Source organism: Homalodisca vitripennis, chromosome 3, assembly GCF_021130785.1.
Source record: "Homalodisca vitripennis isolate AUS2020 chromosome 3, UT_GWSS_2.1, whole genome shotgun sequence".
In the NCBI taxonomy this organism is placed as follows: domain Eukaryota; kingdom Metazoa; phylum Arthropoda; class Insecta; order Hemiptera; family Cicadellidae; genus Homalodisca; species Homalodisca vitripennis.
The window spans coordinates 140649996-140671999 of record NC_060209.1 but is presented as its reverse complement, the minus strand read 5'-3'; the positions used below and the strand labels follow the sequence as shown (position 1 = coordinate 140671999).

At 30.9% G+C, this 22004-nt stretch overlaps 1 protein-coding gene across 1 annotated transcript; it reads right to left on the bottom strand.

Annotated features, from left to right (window-relative positions):
- Positions 1 to 3173: 3173 nt before the first annotated feature.
- LOC124357596 (probable serine/threonine-protein kinase DDB_G0282963) lies at positions 3174 to 20496 on the bottom strand. Its single transcript, XM_046809517.1, has 3 exons — positions 20163 to 20496; positions 15198 to 15409; positions 3174 to 11106 (listed from the first exon to the last, which is right to left on the bottom strand). Exons 1-3 carry the CDS (start codon positions 20274 to 20276, stop codon positions 6135 to 6137), a joined length of 5298 nt encoding a protein of 1765 aa, XP_046665473.1. The 5' UTR covers positions 20277 to 20496; the 3' UTR covers positions 3174 to 6134.
- Positions 20497 to 22004: the final 1508 nt, after the last annotated feature.

Sequence of the window (22004 nt, the reverse complement as noted above, 5' to 3'; positions counted from 1 at the left end):
TTGTTATTGTAAATGGTAAAGTTGAATAAAACATTTACTAAAATTGGAATTTGAAATTCTTGCTAAACACAGTTAAATTCTAACTCCGCGCGTGGTGATTGGTCGGTTTAGTTCGTTTGTTTGGTCGCACTGTTATGACAGGTTAGAGGTTATAATTTGTTATTTTAAATGTTTGACTAGCAATACGCGCTGTTTCTTCTCAATCGACTGAATTACGATTGATTGCAGAGTGATTTAAACTAATAATTTACTTAACACTATCAACATTTGTCAATAGTATGACATAACCTATAAACTCAGTTTCTCAACTTTTGTGTCAATCTAACAATTAATCAATCAATCATAGTTTACGATAATGAAATATCAGTGTACAATTATTTACCTTTATTGTTGTAGTTGTTGTAAATGACGAATCTAAGCACTCCACATTTTCACGAATAAACATAGTTATCTGCTTTATCCCGTGCGGCGGACCCACAGTTATCTGCTTTATCCCGTGCGGCGGACCCACAGTTATCTGCTTTATCCCGTGCGGCGGACCCACTGGACGGGCATCGTAACGTTACCGGGGCGTTACACTTTTTCATGAGTGACTCCGAGCCGCAACCTAATTTAAGACGTTGTCACGTCAAAAATTTTAAATTTTGAAGACTTCGGTCATTTATGATTCTTTTTGTTGTTATTTGAGAATGTGTTGACTCATGAATTGTGTTTAATCTACAGAGTTCGGCAGTATGATCTGACATTTGTCATTCCACTTAAATATAAATTTAGACGAAATACAACCAGATATCTTAGCACTAACCGAACATAAATTGACAGCAGCAGAATATTGGTTATGTTACACATTCCTCAGTTCAACATTTGCTTATCTTTTGTGAGATCTCAGTCATCTGGAAGTAATATTGGCTAAAGAGCAAATACGGTTCAGATGTATTAAATTATCAGCACTTGAAGCTCTCTTAGGAGAAAAAGAATTTGAGTGCTGCCTGTCTGAAATAATTATAGATCAATTTTCTCTTGTACTAGCAGTGTTTTATAGTATGTTCACCCCCAGCACTGTCCAGTAGATACATTTTTAAATAACTTAGATATATTGTGTAATATACTATGTAATAAATTCAAAAATGTGATTTAGGCTGGAGATATAAATATAAATGTATTAAAAAAAGATATAATTTATACTAAATTTAGTAACATATTAAAAGTGTATAATATGGCATATTTGGTGGACTTCCCAACTAGTCACAGCTGATTCTCAGACAGCCATAGATAACTTTATTACAAATACAGATTGTACAAAATTAAATATATCAGGTATCATAACTCAAATATCCGATCAAAATGCTTAACTTCTAGATTATTTTAGAATTAAATTGTATTGATTCAAGTAAAATTAATGTAAAAAAAAACTATGCAGATTTACTTTAAATAACACTAAAACATTTTTACGAAATATAGCAAAGGAGACATGGATAGAAGTTTATCAAGCACCGGTAGATATGAAATATCAACTATTTCATAGCATTTTTAGTTATATTTTTGAAATACATTTTCCTAAAATTAGTCAAACTATTAAAAAACACTTCTTAGCACAAAACTGGATTACGGATGCTATACAAATTAAAAAGAATGAAATAGTTGAACTTGAGAAAAAATTTAGTTTCCAAAAACCCAAATTTGAAAGTGATCATAAAGAAATGAAAAATGTATTGAAAGAGTGCATGAATAGAAATAAACAAAAATACTTTGATGATAAAATTCTATACTCTGACAACAGACCAAAAACAACTTGGAAAATAATTTAAATATGAGGTAAACAAGCAATCCAGTGTAAATCATAATAAAACTATTATTGCAAATGGAAAATTAATAACTAATCCTATTACTGTACAAATGCTTTTAATGATTTTTTTGTGACAGCCGTTGACTTACTAGTATTACCTAACATACCTCAGCTCAACTTCATTTATACCATTAGTGAGCATCTGACCTGTGCTCAGCCATATTTCAGATTTCGACCAGTGTTGAGTATCAGTTAAAAACAATTGTTTTGTCATTTAAAACTAAGTTTTCTGTGGGGCATGATGATATACCAATTGATATTGTGAAAAAATCTGTTAACTTTATTTCAAAATCTCTTGTCCATGTAATCAATTCTTCTTTAATTTAGGAATATTTCCTGATATTTTAAAAAAGTGATTCCTCTCTTTAAAAAAGGTGATGTGACTAATCCAGCATTCTATAGGCCAGTGTCATTACTCCAAATTTTGTCAAAGATATTTGAAAAAGTGGTTTTATGATCAGCTTTTTAAACACCTAAAGTCTAATGATCTGATGGACAAACAACAACATGGCTTTCGTTGTGGAAAATCAACAATAACAGTCACTATAGAATTTATCCAGTCCTTATTGACTCAGTCGATAAAAGAGAAAAAGTAATCGGAATTTGTTTAGATCTTACCAGAGCATTTGATAGTGTCTTGTCATGTAAAGTTTATAAGAAAATTAAAAAGCTTAGGTATATGGAAAGGAGCAAACATGGTTTGATTCCTATTTAACAAACAGAAAACAATATGTAGAAATAGAAGAAACCATTTTTCAGAATAAAAGTCAGTATATGAGGGCTCATAGATCACAGCTTCAGACACTGCGGCATGGTGTGCTCCAGGGGTCTATCCTGGGACCTCTATTGTTTTTATGTTATATGGGAGGTTTGCCAGGGGTGATGGAGGGGTTGGATGGTGCCGTATGTCTATGCTGATGATTCAAATGTTTTGTTTTCTGGTCAGAAGCTTGAGAATATTGAAATTTCATCATATTTTGGTCTAAGAAAATTAAGGATTTTTTTGACAAAAATAATCTTTTTTTTAAATTCAGATAAATCCAATTATATTTATTTTTCTATCCAAAGCAATCCAGATCTATCTTATATTTATACTTAAAACCTTTTGTAGGATCCAGGTAACTCTAAAAATGCAATTTTACAAGAAAATTCCTAAAGCTATTTTGTCTGGTTATTGTTTTTGTTCTCCGTGTGAGGCAATTCTCTTTGTTTTGTAACATAACAAAAATTTTAATTTCATGCTGAAAAAACCATATAGAGAGGTGTTTGAATAAAAATAGCATGCATAAAACAATAAAAGACAAGGATATTGGAAAATGAAACACAATTTTAAAACTATGAAATAACTATATTTACAAGTAAAAAAAATAAATCTAGCAATGGTCATAGAGTACTAAATAACACAGTGAATAATTATTTATTATATAATACATATAATAATTTTATCTGTAACTATTTGAAATATATTTTAGATACACACTTTTCAAAAACGATTGATTTAAAGCCTATAATACTAGTCTCCTGTTTTAAACATACGAAACATTTTAAAGTCATTGGGTCAAGGGCCATTACAAAATTACTTTTGGAATCCTGCATCCAGTTAAATCTGCACCTTTTATGATAGCTTTTAACATTTTGACCCTCTTGCCAAAATGTACCTATTGTAATAATCGAGAACAGTTCCACAACTTACTGTAAGCTGTGAAAGCTTTTAATGTCAACTTTACTCTATTTATAGTACGCAATGTTAACCCCTTCACGGGTTTTTAATGCAGTATTACATTAATGACGATTGCGAACAAGTGTGTCACTAACACAATATTATGCATTGTTAAATTGTTCCTGTTTTATTCTGTTATCTGCCATAATATTGCACAAGAAGCATTTCTATGACAACCATGGGCCGTGCAAGTAGTTCTGGCGATTTCTACTAGATGTCAGCACTTCCTTGGTCATCAGTCTGGGAATGTTTGCACCTTGATGAATTCACTGTAGTCACACAGTGCAAACAGCTACAAAATGTTGTTGTTGCATGACTCAGTATTTTATGGGTTTATTTAGTGTTTATTTTACCATGGAAATCTCCAATGCACAAATAGAAAATTGGCTTTATTTGCATGATGATTACATGGACATAAATAGTGAAAATGATTTAGTGGACAGTATATAAAAAAATAACAAAAAAGCTACTAAAAATAATTTATGCATAAAAAAGTATACTAAATGTAAGTAACTCTATAAATCACTCTGTAAAAAAATAAACCTCTTTGTAAAAAAAAACCAGCAAAATAATTCAGCAAAACAACCTAGTTTAAGGTACAATAAGAAAACTGTTAAGGGATTAACACTTTCACATAGAAGAAGCACAGCATCTAATATTGTGAGTGATTCCATAACTTACTATAAACTATGTCAGTAAAAGTATGTATTAAGGTGTTTTTTTATAATTTCATAGTAGTAACACGTACATTACATTTCCAAAACAATATACTCTACAGCAACATTTAAGATAAGAAATCCTACAGTTAACATAAAGAATTTTATGCTACATTACCATGGCTTACAATACAAAACAGTAATCACTCTTTTAATTTATTATATTTCTATACCAGTGCTTGGAGTAGAAAACTGTTCACATTCCCAAATATTAGACACTGTGCTGTTTGGTAACCAAAGTTCCATTTAATAAAAAGACATTTCTTTTTATGAATACCAAATACAAATACTATATGATTAACAAAGAAAAGTAAAATGTTGATTTACCACATAATAGCCAGTGTATCGTCAGGTAACACTAAACATAAGCACAACGGTGGTAGCAATTAGAATAAACTGTTCATATAAGTAAGATAGGTTGAAAAATGTAAACAAATGTTTTTGTTCAACAACAAAGTAATGAAATTTCTATTAACATGTTGACTGCAGCAGACACCTTAGTGCTTAGTGTATTGTTGCAAGGACTCAGGATCACTCAGTACTAATCCAGTGAAGGTGTTAAGGATAAAGTCAACTTTATGCATGATTCCAAACTCATAATGCAAAAAAAATCTATCACAAGAAGAATAATAGGGAAAAGAAAAGAAATAACTCTGAGGAATCTTTAAATATTTTTCAGCGAATTTGGAAACATTACACCTTTTACTTTTGAAACTGAATATTAACACTAAATAAACCATCACAAGTCTAAAAGATAAAAATAAATTTAATTGACTATTTATTTTAAGTGTATATAAATTATACAATAATAATAATAATAATAAATATAGACTAAAATAATATAAATTATTTAAGTACACATAATCTATACAAGTGAACCAAACTGGTGGAGCCTTTTGAAAAATGGCAATATAATCACAACTTTACATATTGCTAATATGTTAAGGCACCACTGACAAACAACAAGAATATCAATGATATTGGCTCGTAATTAGCTTTTTCTAATGGAATATTGATACCTTGTCACAATACACTAATGTGAGAATGAGTGTACTCAACATCTAGTTTTCTAGTGTAAAATCTGAGGAGTGATGATCATTAATCTGAACGAGGATTAATGGATTTAATAACTGAGTAATTAATGGATATTTTTATGTATTAAATGAAACATTCTCTCATAACTTTGCTGTACCAGTACACAGACTTGATCTTCTGTCACACAATGGCCCACTAGAACTTGCCTCAAAACTGCCAAAATAACAAGTTGTAGTAAAACTGTTTCATTGAACAAATGTAAAAACTTGCACAAACTTATATGCACATTTTGGAAATTTCTGCTTAATATAAACTATTCTTATATTCTTCTGTAATAAATATATCGATACTAGGTCTACCAAACACAACCAGACAATATAACTGAACAATAAAAGTGAATATCAGAAAGCCAAGTACAAATACATGTAGATTAGGTACTTCTGAATTAGGTAACTAAATTAAATATCTCTTTGATCTACATCTAGTTATTAAAATTTACAATCCTAAATATTTACAAAAATATTTGGTTTAAGTATAAGCACATATTTTACAAAATTCAAATTTTATGCAGTACAAATGTGTAGAAATTAAAAAAAACATTCATTATATAAACAATCATGGTTTTTTATATTGCGTTCGGAATGTTTTGACGACTGTTTGGGAACAAGAATTGCACTGTATTAGGTACATGGTGTATTTTTATACCGATTTTAAATATGGCAGCTTATTTCCAACAATTATTAAACACAAACAAGATTCTAGCAGTCACATTTTAAACACACTGTAAATTACAACTAAAGTCTTATACTATAAAAACTCAAGAGCCTTTAGAGGCAGTCAAAGAGTCACTAATTCCTGTCCTGTCCATGGTGTTTGATGAGGAAACAACACTGACATCAGAGTCCCCCAAGGTCCTTACTCTCCTCCTGTGTATTTTTATAATTTTCATAGGTTTATTATTTAGAGGAGAGGGTTCCGCCACCATCGCCTGAGCTGTACAGCTATGGTTTGAACTCACCTCAGGGTTGCTATGATTCAAACTCTCGACAACATGTTCATTTCCAGATGAATTGTTGTGTCTCCTAGATTCTTCCTCTTCATTTTCTGAAGACTTGTTTAATTGTTCTGTAGGCTCCACAAGCAATTTTTTGACTCCTTCTGAATCAGAGCCAGCTACTAGCTCTGCTGTTGATAAAGACTCGGAAGTGGACGTTTTATTTTCGATTAGTTTACTTTTTAAAAGTTTCAATTCTTTTTTTAAAAGTTCCAATTCTTCATTATAGCTATTTTCATTTCCAGATGCATTCGGTGCTTCTATATGATTCTGGTTAGTGGTATTTTCCATTGTGGTTCTCTCTTTTAATTTCTCTTCATTAGGAGGTCTTATTTCCCTCACTCTGGTATCAATCTCATGATTAATTCTTATAGGGCTTCTGCTTCTTGACCATCTACAACGAGATCGATGAGGACTTCTACTTCTAGTCCTTTTCCAGTGATTGCTTCTATTGCCCTTCCTTGGTTTACGTTCTTGATAATACTGTTTAGATTTACTTCGCTTGTATACACGAGGACTATAACTTCTTGATCTTCTGGAACGATGAGAACTTCTAGTCCTAGATATGTGTGTATGATGTCTTGAATAATTTTGATCTGGACTGTTACTTGGAGATCTACGATGATGATTAGACCTATTTCTCGGACTTCTGCTGTGGTATGAATCTCTTTTTCTAGAATCATTTGGATGAATATAGGTGTTTTTCCGGTCATGTTTATTCACATACCTTGAACTTACATCTTTGGACTGATCAGAATTCTCACATCCTGGTCTTCTAGAATTTTCATGAACTGGACTTTCATTTATTTTTTTTTGACTGGAAAACTCTGGACTTGAGTTCACTGTACTTCTATGCTTCCTAACATCTGAAGAAGGTGTCTTGCATACTGAATGGTTTACAGTTTCCATCTTTTTAGTTGGTGTTAACAGTGAATCTTTGTTTTCGAACCCATCATTTCCTGAATTCAAAGAAACTTTTTCATCTTTTCTATCAGGAACTTCTTGTAACAAGGTTTGTTTAACTTCGTTTGTACTTTTGTATTTACTTACACGCACTTTTTTGTTAATGTGAGCAATGTGAGGTATTTGATCTAAATCGTCAGTTTCAATTTTATGGGCAATTTGAAGAGGTTTTGTATTTTCATTTCTTCCTTCATTAATTTTCTTAAGCTTTGTGTCATTGTGTACTGTAAATAGATCTTTTTTATTAGTTGGAGAGTCGTTAATACAAGATTTAACATTATTTTCTCTTAATTTTGATTCAGTAATATTCTGGATTTGTTTACTTCCTAAATGAAATTTCCCACCTGATTGTTGCAATGTACTATTTTCATTAGATTTGTCTTCTTTAATTGAGTTTATATTTCTTTTACTTAATTCATCAGATTTCTTAATTTTGGGATTTTTTCTATTTTTTTCATTAAGTAATTGTGTATTTATTTTGCTTTTTGTTGATACATAATTATTTGTTAAATTTATTTTTGCATTAGTTGTTTTACTTAAAACATCATAGTTTACTTTAGGAATTGGTTTGGGCATCATTTTTAAGCTTTCACTTCTTTTAAAAATGTTCTTTTCGCTTTTTAAAGTTTCAAGAGGAGATGAAACTGAAGACAATGCAAGTTTTGTCTTAGTAGTTGCATTTTCAGTTTGCTTTACATCACCAGTTTTACTTATATTTCCTGAACTGTCTGAAGCAGCTATATGGACTTGATTATAAACCATAGACTGTTTTGATTTTAATAGTACATGGGGTTTTTCTGCACATTTACTTTCAAACTTTCCAACATTTGGAGGGATTAGCTTTTCTATTGTAACAGGTGATGTTTCATCAGATTGCTCCTTATGTTTTATAGTTTTTGTCTCCTCTGGATTATTGTTATTTCTAGAGATAGATTCTTGTGAAGTTGTATGACCTAATAATTTATTTTTCACATTTTCTTTGTTATGAGTAGCTAAAACTTCAATTTTGCTTTTAGTTTGCAACATTATACGTTTTACAGGTCTATTTCTCTTAAACTCATTCTGTTGGTTAGTAATCACTGTTCTTTCATTATCAGTTGTAGTATCTTTATTAATACTTTTCTCATCAGAACTACCATAACTTTGTACCTCAGTATGTTTTTGATCCAATATGTGATTGAGAGAATCACAGCCATTGTTTTCACCTTCATTTTCAACAGCATCATAGTTTATTGTAACCTGTTCAATATGTTTTAGCGATTCACTAGATGTGAGCAAATTTGTTTGTTTAGTGCCATTATCACTTCTTTCTCCTTGATAAATTCCTACAGTTTTAATAGTTTGGACATCTAGATGAGTGGTTTTTGAAAGCTCTGAGGAATCATTCTTTATAACATGCATTTGTTTTAATTCTTTGTGTGGAATGTTCAGGGCTGCTGGTAACTTATTCTTTTTATCTGGTGTTCTTAAAGGTGAAATATCCCTTACTCGAGTTAGCGCTGATACAAATCCCACAGTGTCTTCAGTAATATTGAATACACTATTTTCTGAATGTCTAAATGCGGAAACCAATGTTAATTGGGGTGGTGATGGAATGAATCTCTGCGTATTAGAATCATTATCAATCTTATTGTTATTTAGTTGAGATTTCTCAGAATTGGCACCTGGATTCAAGCGTGCAGATTCAAAGCTAATTTCAGTAGACTCAGCTTTCTGTACAATATTTATAGGTAAGCAGTTTTCAAGCTTTACACTTGGTGCAGTATTTCTAGAAACAGGGATAGATTTATGTGGTATTTGGTTGGTGTTATCAAGTGACAAACACTCTGATAAATCTGGTAAGCAAGGAGTTTCTTTCTCTTTGTCATCTGGACAATTTTTATAAAAGGCAATGTTACCTTTACACTTGAGATCTTTGTTCTCAATATTTAACTCTATGTTTCCCTTTACATTCATTTCTAGGTCACTGCCTGCATTTTGATTCTTTTCACCCTTATATTTTATTTCTCTGTCTTTATCAAGGGTTTTTATCTCTGCAACGGAACTGTCATCATTCTCACAATTATTGGTTTCTTGTACAAGCTTAGAATCTGCACTTACTCTAAACAGATCTTTGGTAATATCTAAATTGTTCTTTTTTTCTTCATCCTCCTTCTGGCTAATCTCTGATACCCTGGGAGAAGTGTTAACAGAGCAAGCAGTGCTATCAATGATTAGATCTTCTGGACTGTCACTGTCTAGTGAGGGACTGCTTGGGAATATCGGAGAGTCAGGATTATTAATCACTGAGGTGCTTTTGAACTCTTCATTTGATTTATCTTCCACATTAACTGCAGGTTTTTTATCTGGACTTTGTGATTTTAACGGACTTTCGCCAAACAAAGAATGAAGAAATTTGGGTTTTCTGCCAGTCTTTGTGCCTTTTGCAAGTTTAGATTTTTGAGATTGATGTAATAAAGTATCTTCTAAAGGGTGTGACACTTCACTAAGCTTACGCTTTCGTGATATATCAGTCTGTTCTTTTCCAGATGAAACCATTTCTGAATTACTACTTGTAGTAGTATTCTGTGGGAATGAAGCTGAAGTCACCAATTTCCCAAAAGTCACAGGGGATATTAAAGGTTTGTTTGACATTCTTTTATTCAAGTTTTCCAATAAACGATTGCGTTTATTTTCTTCTCCCTTTTCTTGGAGTTTCTGTGAAACTTTAGAATTTGCTGTATTTTCTTTTTTGTCAAGAATTTCATTATCAGGTTCAGGATTTGTCAGTAATTTACAATTTGTATTATTTGGTGATGTAATTTGTTTTTCACTGGTCTGTACTGCACTATTATTATAAAGACCTGCTTTGTGATTTTTTAAGATATTTTCAATAGTTTCATTTATTGACACTGAATTTGGTGAAGGTATTTTTCCTTTCAAATTGTTCTGTGTTCTCAGATCACATTGAAGTATTAACTGCTGTGAAGATAAAGACCTCGTAATATTCTGCTTTGTTTGTTCATTTTTAGAAGGAGATACATTTGTTTTATTAATTGGATGTATTTTGTTAACAGCATTGGTTGGAGTTGATGATTTATTTGAAGTAATTGAACCCAATTTTATGAACTCCTTCACTTCTTCTTTCAATTTTAGAGCTATACATGGAAGTTTGCTATCCTCATGAGCTGCATTTTCAGTAGTTATTAATTCATCTTCTGAGATTGTTTTATTTAAAGGATTGCATGTTTTATTTGATGCAATTACTTCAGGTGATATGTCATTTTTGGCAATCTCTGTTAGTTTTTCTGATGAATTACTTGGGCGAACTGAGTTTAGAGGTTTTGGAGGGCTTACACCATAAAGCTTTTTATACAACCTTTTTGAATAAGCATTTTGAGGACCTTGCATAGGAGGAGGAATATTACTAATATTGTTCAAATTACTTACTTCTGATGAAATACAATTTATACTATTAACATTCTTTTCATCACCTTGTTCAATTTGCTGTTCTGTAGTAGTCATTAATGTCTCTTGAGGAGGAAATTCTGAAACCATAAATCTTTCACTATCTGAATTTTCTGCACCAGCTTGTTCTATTTTCTGTTCTGTACTAGTTATTAATGTCTCTTGAGGAGTTAAGATTGATTCTTTCACTTCCTTGTGAACATTTTCTTCATGATTATCAATCTTCTTATGAGTTCTACACTTCTTGGGTGACTTTCCAATAACTCTTCGTGCTCTCTCTACTGCTTGAGATGTTCTTGTTTTTCGGAACACAAGGTTGTCTTGCCTGCAAGAAGAGAAACAACTATGAAGTATTAAAACTAGCCAAAGAATATATAATATAAAATTAATATTTCACATTTAATATACAAAATTTTTTTTAATCACCTCTGACTCAATTGTAGATGTAATCTAATTACACACTCAAAAATCAATTTCAAGAATAACACATGGACTTTTAATAATAATCCCAAGATAGTTTTGTGAATAGCAGTGTAAAAAAGGTAAGACACCAGTTAAGCTATGATAAAATTATACCACCACTTTAAAATTATAACAACAGAACAAATTGTGACCACACTGTAATCATTTCGTGGTTATGTCACAGAATACAATAAGGGTAATCTCTCTTAATTTAATTGAGGTTAAATTATATTATTTGTTTTACTACATACATTTTATTAAAAATATAAAATTACTTTTACTTTTTCCATTTCAGATACAGCCAGTAAAATAAGATTCACTCTTATTTTCTAGCACTTTTACACGCAACCTTTTTAACATGTGATATGATCAAATAACAGTCCAATTTAAATTAAAAGTGACTTATCTGCATAGTTATTATTTTGAGATATTGGTCAATTATATTTTACTATGAAAAGCAACATTTTTGCTGTCGACCTACACTTGTACACACATTTTTTAATAGTTCTAATTTAGGATATTTCCAACTTATAATTCCTAAAAAAGTCAAATCGCAAGGTATGACTTTCGTTACATCTACCAATAAGCTTTCTTAAAAACCAAATTTTTTTGTATTTAAAGTTTGGCTTTATCTTGGATGTTGGATCTTGGAGAAATGGTACCAGAATACCAATTTTTGTTGCATTTAGTATGCCATTGTGTTCTCCTACCTTTGCCTTCAGGTATTAAAAGGCGTCTACCACTTGTTTTTAACAATTTCAGTATATAAGAGGTACAATATACTAAAAGTGCAAATTCCTATGAAATTTAAATGTTGATTACTATTTAACTAGTAATAATGTGTGGTAATGGATTTGTTTGATAATAAACCAAATAGCAATGCTACCTATGTTTTAACCTGCTTTTAATTAGTATAAACATGTGTTTCTATAGCTCAGTTACTTTCTACCAGTATGGACAAGTTTATATTCAACAACTACTGAACCTTTTTGAACAAATTTGGGAAAAATGGTAAAAGATAATAATCATGTCTTTTCAAATTTCATTTCTTTTAGTTAGTCAGATAGTTTGTTGCCGTGTCCGTGAAGACATGTATTGTTGTCTGTCAAATATGTCATTCTCCAATGAGGAAGCTTTCTCGATGTTAATGGTATTAGATGAATGTTTACAGAATTACACGGCTGTTGCTGCTCTGTACACTCAGCGTTACTTGGACCGTGAACATCATTTGCAAAAAGTTTTCCAAAGACTTGCTAGTTGTGTCCGTAAAACTGGAAATGTACAACCAGATCACAACAAAAGGGAAGAAGCTCCCTCGTCCTGTAAAGGATGATAGGGCACAAGAATTTTTGGCTGCGGTTTCGCTCAATCCATGTGACTCATCTAGAAGAGTGGCTACCAATGCAGGAATTTGCTAAAGATCAGTACTAAGCATTTTTAAGGACAATAACCTTTTAAGAATGAACTGTTCTATGTGGGCCTGTGATAAAATGGATGAAAATTAATATTTTTTTCACAAGATTTTATGGTGTGACGAAACAACTTATGGAGAAGCGAACTGTAACAACAGGTTCTGGGCTTTTTAGAATCCCCTGTAGATGCGAGAGGTAGTCAACCAAAGGTACTGGACCCCAATACTTGATGGGGTATTATTAGTAACTAAATTGTTGACCCTTTAAAAAAAAATAACACTTGAATGAAATATTTACAACAACTTCATCATCGATTACTTGTCTAATTCACTGTTGAATATTCCTGAATAAACAATCCAAAAAATGTGGTTTATTTACAGTGGGATGCCTGCCCACTACTCTGATGAGGTGTGACAATCTCTGGATGGGGAATATCCTCAAAAATGGATTAGAGGTGAACCAGAGGTACCCACCCAGACCCCTGGATCTAACGTGCATGGACTACTACTTATGGGGAAGGTTAAAAGACTTGTTTTAAGCATCAAAGCCATGACTTGAGATGACGAAAGAATCAGAGCTGCTATTCAATCAATAAACGGAGAAGAGATCTAAGGGTTGCAGAAAACTTCAGTTCTAGGGTTGAACTCTGTTTGAAAAACAACGGATTACAGTTAAAACATCTGTAAATAAGGTTAGTTGAAAAATATAATTGTTGGACCGAAATAGTTAAAATCTATAATAATAATTATTATTTAAATTACATTATCTAACAGAGAAACAGTTTTAAAAGAGGTAAAAAATATAAAAAAAAACAAAACATTTACTAACAACCAACAGCAGGAGTTCAAAATACTGTACTGCAAAGTCATAAAAATTAGTATTTCTGGTGCCATTTCTCAACATACACAGCAAAGTTTTATATAAACAAATTTTAGTTTTTAAGAGAAAAATTGATAGGTGTAATAAAAGTCATACCTTCCTATTTGAATTTTTTAGGATTTACGAGTTTGGAATATATCCTAAAATTGAACTAAAAAAAATTGTAAATGTGCTGTAACATATATTTAAAAAGAATACTTCTATGCTAACATTGGATATAACATTTGGGTTTACAAAATTTTTTAACAAGATAACAGTAAAAAAATTCAAACTTTGATATTTTGGACCACCTTGTATACAAGAAGCAAAATAAATTAAAACTTTTTTAATGGTTAGTGAATAGACGTTTGAAATGAGGTACGGCTTGACCAACCTTTACATTTTGATATCTTAAAAAAATTACTCCTATCCATATAAAAGTGCGATTTTGGGGTATTTTTGGATATTCAAAATTATTTTCCAGAATTCTTTGGGGTCAAAATATGGGGATTTTTGTTCAAACAAGGAAGGTAGGTTTCTTGGTTCACATTTAAAACAAACAAAGAATGTGATGGGCTTAAACAGAGAACACTTATTTCATCACAAGATTATTTTCAGCCATTTTCCAATGAAATCTCCAGTTTTTAGATAGGCTATTTAAGGACAAATTCTGAGATAAAATTAAAACTTAAAAGTGTGAGAAAATGTAGACAATTCAGCTCATTAAGCTAACATAATCTGGACAAAACTGTTCACATACAATTAAGACAATTACCTATTCCAACTAACTTTTAAATAAACTGAAAAAATTGGTTGTTATGGACATTGCAACAAAAAAAAAAAAAAAAAAAATATGGACATATATGCAAATTATTTCAAAGTAATGCTATTTACAGCAAACCAAACAAACCTCAAGAGAAACTCCAACTCCAGCTGCTGACGTTGGAGCAGGATTCAAACTAATGCTTTAGTTACAGATCAGTATTTCGCAATTCAAATTTTCTATAGTGTTCGCTGTAAACTGGTAGATGGATACATTCAAATCAACTCTAACAATATAGTCTCGTAGTTTACTATGATGCAAGTGAATAATAAAATAATTCATAGAGAAAAGATAAGTCAACTTTATATTTGAATAAATTCAAATTGTAACAATTAAGTAAGAAATTCATGTTTTATAAACAGTATTAACAAAATATTAAATTCAAGTGTAGTAGCTTGAGTCCGAGACTAAAAGTGAGGATTTCTGTCGATCTCAGTCTCTTCTTCTCTTGGCAATGAAGTAAGCAGGAGCAGCTATGACACTGTGATTATAAAGCAGCGGTTTAATATGTTTTATAGCTTATTTGTCAGTGATTTAGAAGTGAAATAATATACAGTCTTTCAAATACATAATAAAACTTTGTATTGTGATTGATGAATGATTTGGAGAAACAAAAATAGAAAAACTGGTAAACTATACAAACACATGTTGTTGTGAAGTTTTATAAATTCAAATTCATATCAAAGTAAAAAGACTTTTAATGTACTTAAGTGTATATATCGGGGGTGAGTATAGTAGATTACTAACACCAGATTACATAACTGTAGTCATACTTACACTTACATAAGCAGTAAATAACAGATTTATAGTTTACATTATTTCTGAAACCATTTATGTATAAACAATGGCAAAACAACTTACTCTCTCCTGAGGTCTTTAATCATTTGGTTTTTCCTTTCAATCTCTGCTTGAGCTGTTTTATACAAAGAAGATACATTGTAATTAACTGTCTTATACTTCTTTTCTAAATCTTCATTTATCTTTAAAAGGTCTTCATATTTCTTTTGTAATGAGTTTAAATGTTTAGTTAAATTCTTATTTTCTGCATACAAGGTATCCACCTTTTCTTTGAGCTGAAACAATAACAATTTTATTAAATTAAACTTTTTAAGACAGTTAGTCAGAGAAATCAATTCTAGATAAATGATATCGTTTGTGAAAGAAACAATTTAAGAATCTAGATTTACTACAGTTATCCCTTATCTAAAGATCAATGCTGAACACTTTTTTATGGTAAACATTTGATTGGTGTACCATCCCAACTTGACCATATTATGTATTTATTTGATACAGTGGCAGATCCAGGGGAGGGATTTTCTCAAAAGGCTTGTTTCATAAAATGCAATTGCAGCATAACATGTTCACGACAATGTGTACTCTATTACATGCTTATCTTTCACAACTGCCGTTGTGTACCCGAATGCATTTCCTTATTGTTTTTTTATTGTTTGCCTGTCTTGATGGTTTGTTAAATGTGATTTCGTGCTTAAATAAATACCTCAGACTATCGTGTACCCAGTCAGGCGCACAATTGCTTAATTTTTAAGGTAAATTAATGTTTAAGTACTTCTTGGAATACACAGAGAAGCAATGAAAAAACATATTGAATACATTTTTTGTGCAAAATTGCGAAGTCTACATACATTTTTCGCTATACTTAGATGTTAAATGTAAAAAAATTATGGTTTTTGCCATTATTATTGAAAAATTTGACTGCTAACAAAAGGGTCCAGAAATATGTTGTCGCGAATATGTTAAACTCTATTACAAACTCACCTGGATGCATATTAATCTATAAAGCAGGGCAATGGCCATTAGTGCAGAAGTGCACTAACAACACAACATTTTACATTTAATATGCAGAAAAAAATCACTCACTAGCAGTACTACAACAAGAAAACAACGACCATTTATGTAAATGGTCTAAGCAACATTATGGTGGGACTAAGCAACCAAATCTAATCAGAAAAAGCAACATTGATATGCCTAAGAAGTTACACAGTAGCAACCAGGAAAACAAAGGAAAAACAATAAATAATCTTCATGATGGAAGTGAAAACTATGAATAAACTTTACACAATGAAGGAAGAAAACCTGGCAAATTACAAGAAATGCCAGGTATGCTCCATATACAGTACATGCAAGAAGAACCAGGCTACAATTGGACATTTTTAGCTGTTCCCAAAAACTGTCACAGTTTCATTATTTAGTAAAAATAGTTACTTTTTTGTTTTGTTCATAAAGAAATGCTGTAAATAAAACACAAAAAATTAACTTACTAAATATCCTTGGCCAAAAAATAAAAGAAGCAGAAGATTACTTACCTCATTTTATTTTATGATAAATTTTTCAGTTCAATGTAAAAATATAACCAATAAAAATTCCTCACAATGAAAATTGAGTATTTTTTAAAGTCCACATAGTTTTGAACATATATACAAAAAATTAAACATTTATCTTCAAAAACAAAGTTTTTACAAATGATTTTGGAAATATTGCAAATCTTGACTTTTGCCTGTGTTATTAAAACTGGTGCACTTTAAAAAGTAATATAAAAACTGTAAATACACTGTATCTGTAACTGTGTTTATAAATTATTTATATACAAGTTTATAAATAAGAAGTAATCTAGTCTAAACCTGCTACTTTTAAATGCTAAGGTAAATTAGGGTTGTAATCCAGATCGCTGTCTGTGTTGTCAAAACCTATACTAGAAGACTTCATTCTCAAATTCCAACACTCATCCTACTGTATGTTCACTGGTAGGTTAATACAATGTTTAATTTTTAATAATAATCCATGTAAACCTAAAAATACACCTAAGAGCGTGTGAGCGTAAGAGAGTGTGAATGACAAAACTGAGTAAACAGCTGACACGGATTAACAATATCTGCTGCTTCATGTATTTAGTTTTATTTATAACACTAATATGACAAAAACATGTTTGTCTAAATGTTTTTTTTTAAGGACTGGTTCTTTGTAAAGACACCTGTAAATAACAAAATTATTACTGATCAACAATGTTATATATCAACTATGTTATATATTTGTTTAGAATTCTTTTTTAACATGTCCATATAGTTGGCTTTTCTTGTACATTGTACGGATTGGCACTGAAAGGGTTAATTTTCCCACTCAAATTCTTGTGTGTATGTTGACAACCCAGTTACCCCTCATCTCATACCTAACTCTCCTTAGTTATCCTCCTCTACTCTAGACACCATAATTCCTCCCAGTTCCCTAGATCGATCAACTAATTGAGATATAACGTCTAAATTAAAACACTTTAATAATTTTTTTGCAATATATGGTCTGCAAACACCTAAAAGTTCTTTCTAAAATTTATAGGCCTACCATTTAAAAAAAGTTTTAGAAGTGGTTTTAGGCAATGTGGTAAAGTAATGGTAACTGTGAACTTAATGGCCAGAATGGCAAAATACAAGTTTTGTGTTATTAACCTATTGCTAACACCCTGCTGAACAAAACAATATAAGGTTTCAATGGGTGAAATGACAAATAAAAAGTTTATATAACATTAAAAGTGGAACTAATTTTCTTGTTCTGAGTAATATTTCATTGTTCTACGGGTTTCACATGGCCATTACACCATCTTTGTATACATAAAAAAATAATGCTGAAATCAAGGGAATATGACCCATATAAAAAAATCCTCTAAGCTCATGTATATCAGCTTTACACAAGTGCCTCTAGCCAAAAGCGTGGCATCTGGTGCTGCCCGCACTGATGGTGACATATGAAAAACATCCCTCGAGGTAGTACCTAACATTAAAAAATCACTAAATGGTCTGAACACAAATTCCTCCGGCCACTATCACTTTATAGGAAATGAAGCTTGAAAAATCAAATATTGTAAATTTATCAAACCATCAACTTCCTACTATCTTGCAAGAAAAGTAGTTCCGTTTTTAATGTTTTAAATTTCATTATTTGTCATTTTCATACCCTAAAACCTTGTATTGTTTTATTTATAGCAATAGAATAAATTTATAGCTAATCTCGTTTCTGGTGTGGATAAAAATAAATTTGAAAATAATGCATACAAATTGAATCAAACTTTCAACAAGCCAATTTAAACTGTAAAAAACAAACATAGATTTACTAAATAAACAAAACTAACATCTATAACTTTGTACTTATGTACTAGGCCTATGTACTTAAATACCACGTGGTAACTTCCAATTACGTAAAAATTATTTTACTTAATTTTAAAATAGCACATGATTACACAATGAACGTTATTCTCACTCTGAAAAAACACCATGACCAATTAAAAAGGAGTAAATTAATTTCATAATATTTTAACTTCTCATGTAATCACCATCACACATGTAAATAACTTTCAAAACTAATAACTAACTATATTATAGTTAACGTAATTTACTAATAGATGCCATTGTTATTGAAAAGGCAGTGAAGGGTACTGCACTGACCACAAAACACTAAGATATGCTATCGGGAGCGGGTAGGGTACGATAAGCGAACCCGGTTTTTTATATCGAAGAATGTAATCATTGATACCTAATATTCGCATCTCAAATCCTAGACTATCAATCGATATAAAAGTGTCTGTAGTCCGCAACAACAAACATATGTTTTAAATTAAAATGTGAATTTAATATTAACAGTGATCAAACAAATTATTATAACCAAAATTAGGAAAACTGAAGACGACCATATTTACTCCTCTCACAGTTACATTTATTTATTTCTTTCCCACAAATTTCACATAATGGGTTTTTCGGTACAAGTCCTACATGTTGAAGCCACGAAAAACATGTCTTATCACCTTTCAAAGCAATGTTGTGTAGTTTTCTAAAATTGACTGCCATTCTCAATAATGTTACTTATGTAAAATTAAAATATTACCTTACGTAAATTTCAACTTGAAAATGTTTATATACGGGCATTGATAACCTGTTTTATGCCCTTATAAATAATAATAAAAAAAAAAATAAAAAAAGAAAATGTTTACAGCTGTAGATATAGATTGTTTAAGTTAATTGTTCAAAGTAATTAATTAGTATCGATTGATTATATCGATGGTTATAATTGAGTAATATCGTTTGCCACTTTCGATATAAAAACCGGGTCCGCTTATCGTACCCTACCCTCGGGAGCAGATAACGCAGAAAATCATAGATAACAAGAACAACAGTACATATGTATAACCAAAAGTTTACATTTACATTTCAACTATTAGAAAAAGCTGCAGTATAATAAGAGGCCACCACCACAATAGAATCATAGTAAGCCCTATATCCTAAATACAGTAAAAAGTAACTAAATGTAAAGCTGTTTTGTTTTTTACATTTTATAGATACACAACATAAGTTTTAGATAGTTTTTATATAATGTAATTCGTGTCAACATTTTTGTTTCTATAGTCTAGATAATCATAAATAGGCTATGATTCTATTGTGATGGTGGCCTCTTATTATACTGTAGCCATAGAAAACAAATTTATTAGTCATTTAAACCTCCTAAAACCATATATATATATATATATATATATATATATATATATATATATATATATATATATATATATATATATATATATATTATTGTTCAGAATGAGTGAAAGCAATAAGGCTGCTTCAAGGTATGCCTACTTATTTTGTGTTAGCATATTCTAACCTTTTCAATACTTTCAACTATATATAGGCCTATATAGTTTTAACATAAAGTTGACCTAGCCATTGGCATAAACTAAATTTAACTTATATACTTAACAACACTGAGAACAGAAGCACTGAGATGTTTTGGGCTCCTTTGCCTTACACAACAATATTTATTAGTCAATACCTTTTTGATATGTCCATCCTGGTCGGTAAGAATGTCTGCATAAATATCTATTTCTTCAACGTTAGGCTTATTCTCAGTTGTTTGTTTCTCAAGCTTGTTGGCGGAATCGTACATTTTAGGTTAAGACCTTGGATGCGATGCAATAAAACGGGTTTATAATCCCTTATATTAATGACACAAATCTTTAAAGACATCAAAATAGAATTTTGCAAGGATTATTATATCACATTATTTAATATCGATTTCAAAACAAAACAATCGCGTAACTTAACCTCCACCAACACAAACTGACTTACTGACATAAACACTCGGGACTCGACTAGTTATATATATCGAGATTTGAGATTCGACAATCGAGAATAATGGCTATCTCTGTCGCAGAATAAATCAGAAAAAAATGCCAGATACCAACAGCCATATCTCTTCATTGCCTTAAAGAAATTAACATAAAACATTAAAATCAATAAAGCTTAGACTGTACACAAGGAGTAGAAGAGACAATAGAACATTTATTTATGCTATGTTCTAATAGGAATCGTTTAAAAATAATTGACTCAAAATAACTTTAAAGAAATTTAATCGAGGCATTATAAGTGCTCATTACAGGACTTTGACATTTATTTTGAAATACAATAAGTTTTAGGAATGATAGAACCATATAGGAACGATACACGAAATATATTAAACGCGTGTTTGTTGTCATTGACGGATTTATTCAGGCCGTGGCCCCGATGTCATTTCGGGTTTTGAGGAAAGTCTGACGGATCTCAGAAAAGAAGAAATGTTCTATCCTGACTTCTTGCTTTCCATGACATCCATCCTTAGAATCTTAAACTTTGGACTAACATTACATTGATAGGACATATTATCTATAAAATAATGGTATGTTCGTTTTAACAATTTATATACGTTCAACACAAATTAAACCTATACATAATTTTGCATGTTCTATCGAATGTCACACAACTCCAATCGCATTCAACAGCATTTTCATAAGTAACCACATGGTAATGTACCTGAAGGCCTCAAGAGGTCGTTAACACCCTCTATTTATAAGTAAACCGGAAAAAATATAAAATTCCGCATATTTCTGTAATTGTTCGTTAAGTAAATGCAAGATCATAAAAGGATAATCGGTTTTGCAATTGGTTTGACTGTCCCTGTACCAAAGGTTAAAATTATAAGGGTAAATAATATTTTGGTTAACGACTACCAACTCGATATCAAAAATACATTTTGCAATGAATTCTTTGGAAAATTTTAAGAGACAGACGGTTTCTATTGTCGTCTAAATATTGGACGAATGTCCATCTAGATGCAGGGAGAATGGTTTTTATAATACGTATCCATCATCAGGTTTTCAGCAAGTACAACTAGTTGGTGTTCTAGTTGATTGTGTGTTAACTATTCGATTATGTTTGGTTTTAACCAAATATGCACACATTGCTAAAGAGCGAAAAACAATACCTAAAATTATACTCATCAACATTTCATCAAAATTCTGGAGAATCTGTCTTGAATGCCTCCAACTATCAGTACAGCATTTTCGCGGTGCTGTCATAACCTAAACACTGTTAAGTATGTTTTTGTTTAAATATCGAATTCACGTAATATTTGATTTTAAGAAGTATAATTTAAAACTTGAACAAATTTGTCATCAAAATATGGGAAGAATTACTTAATCTATCCATTAAGTAGGTGATAAGGTACAGAAAATCAAATTGTAATAAAAATAGTAACAACTATTAATTTTCTTGTTGTATTTGGATGATCAATTTTCTCACGCTGGACAAAAAATAGTGAAAGTAAGTTTCCAGTAAAACAAAAACAAATGAGTTACAT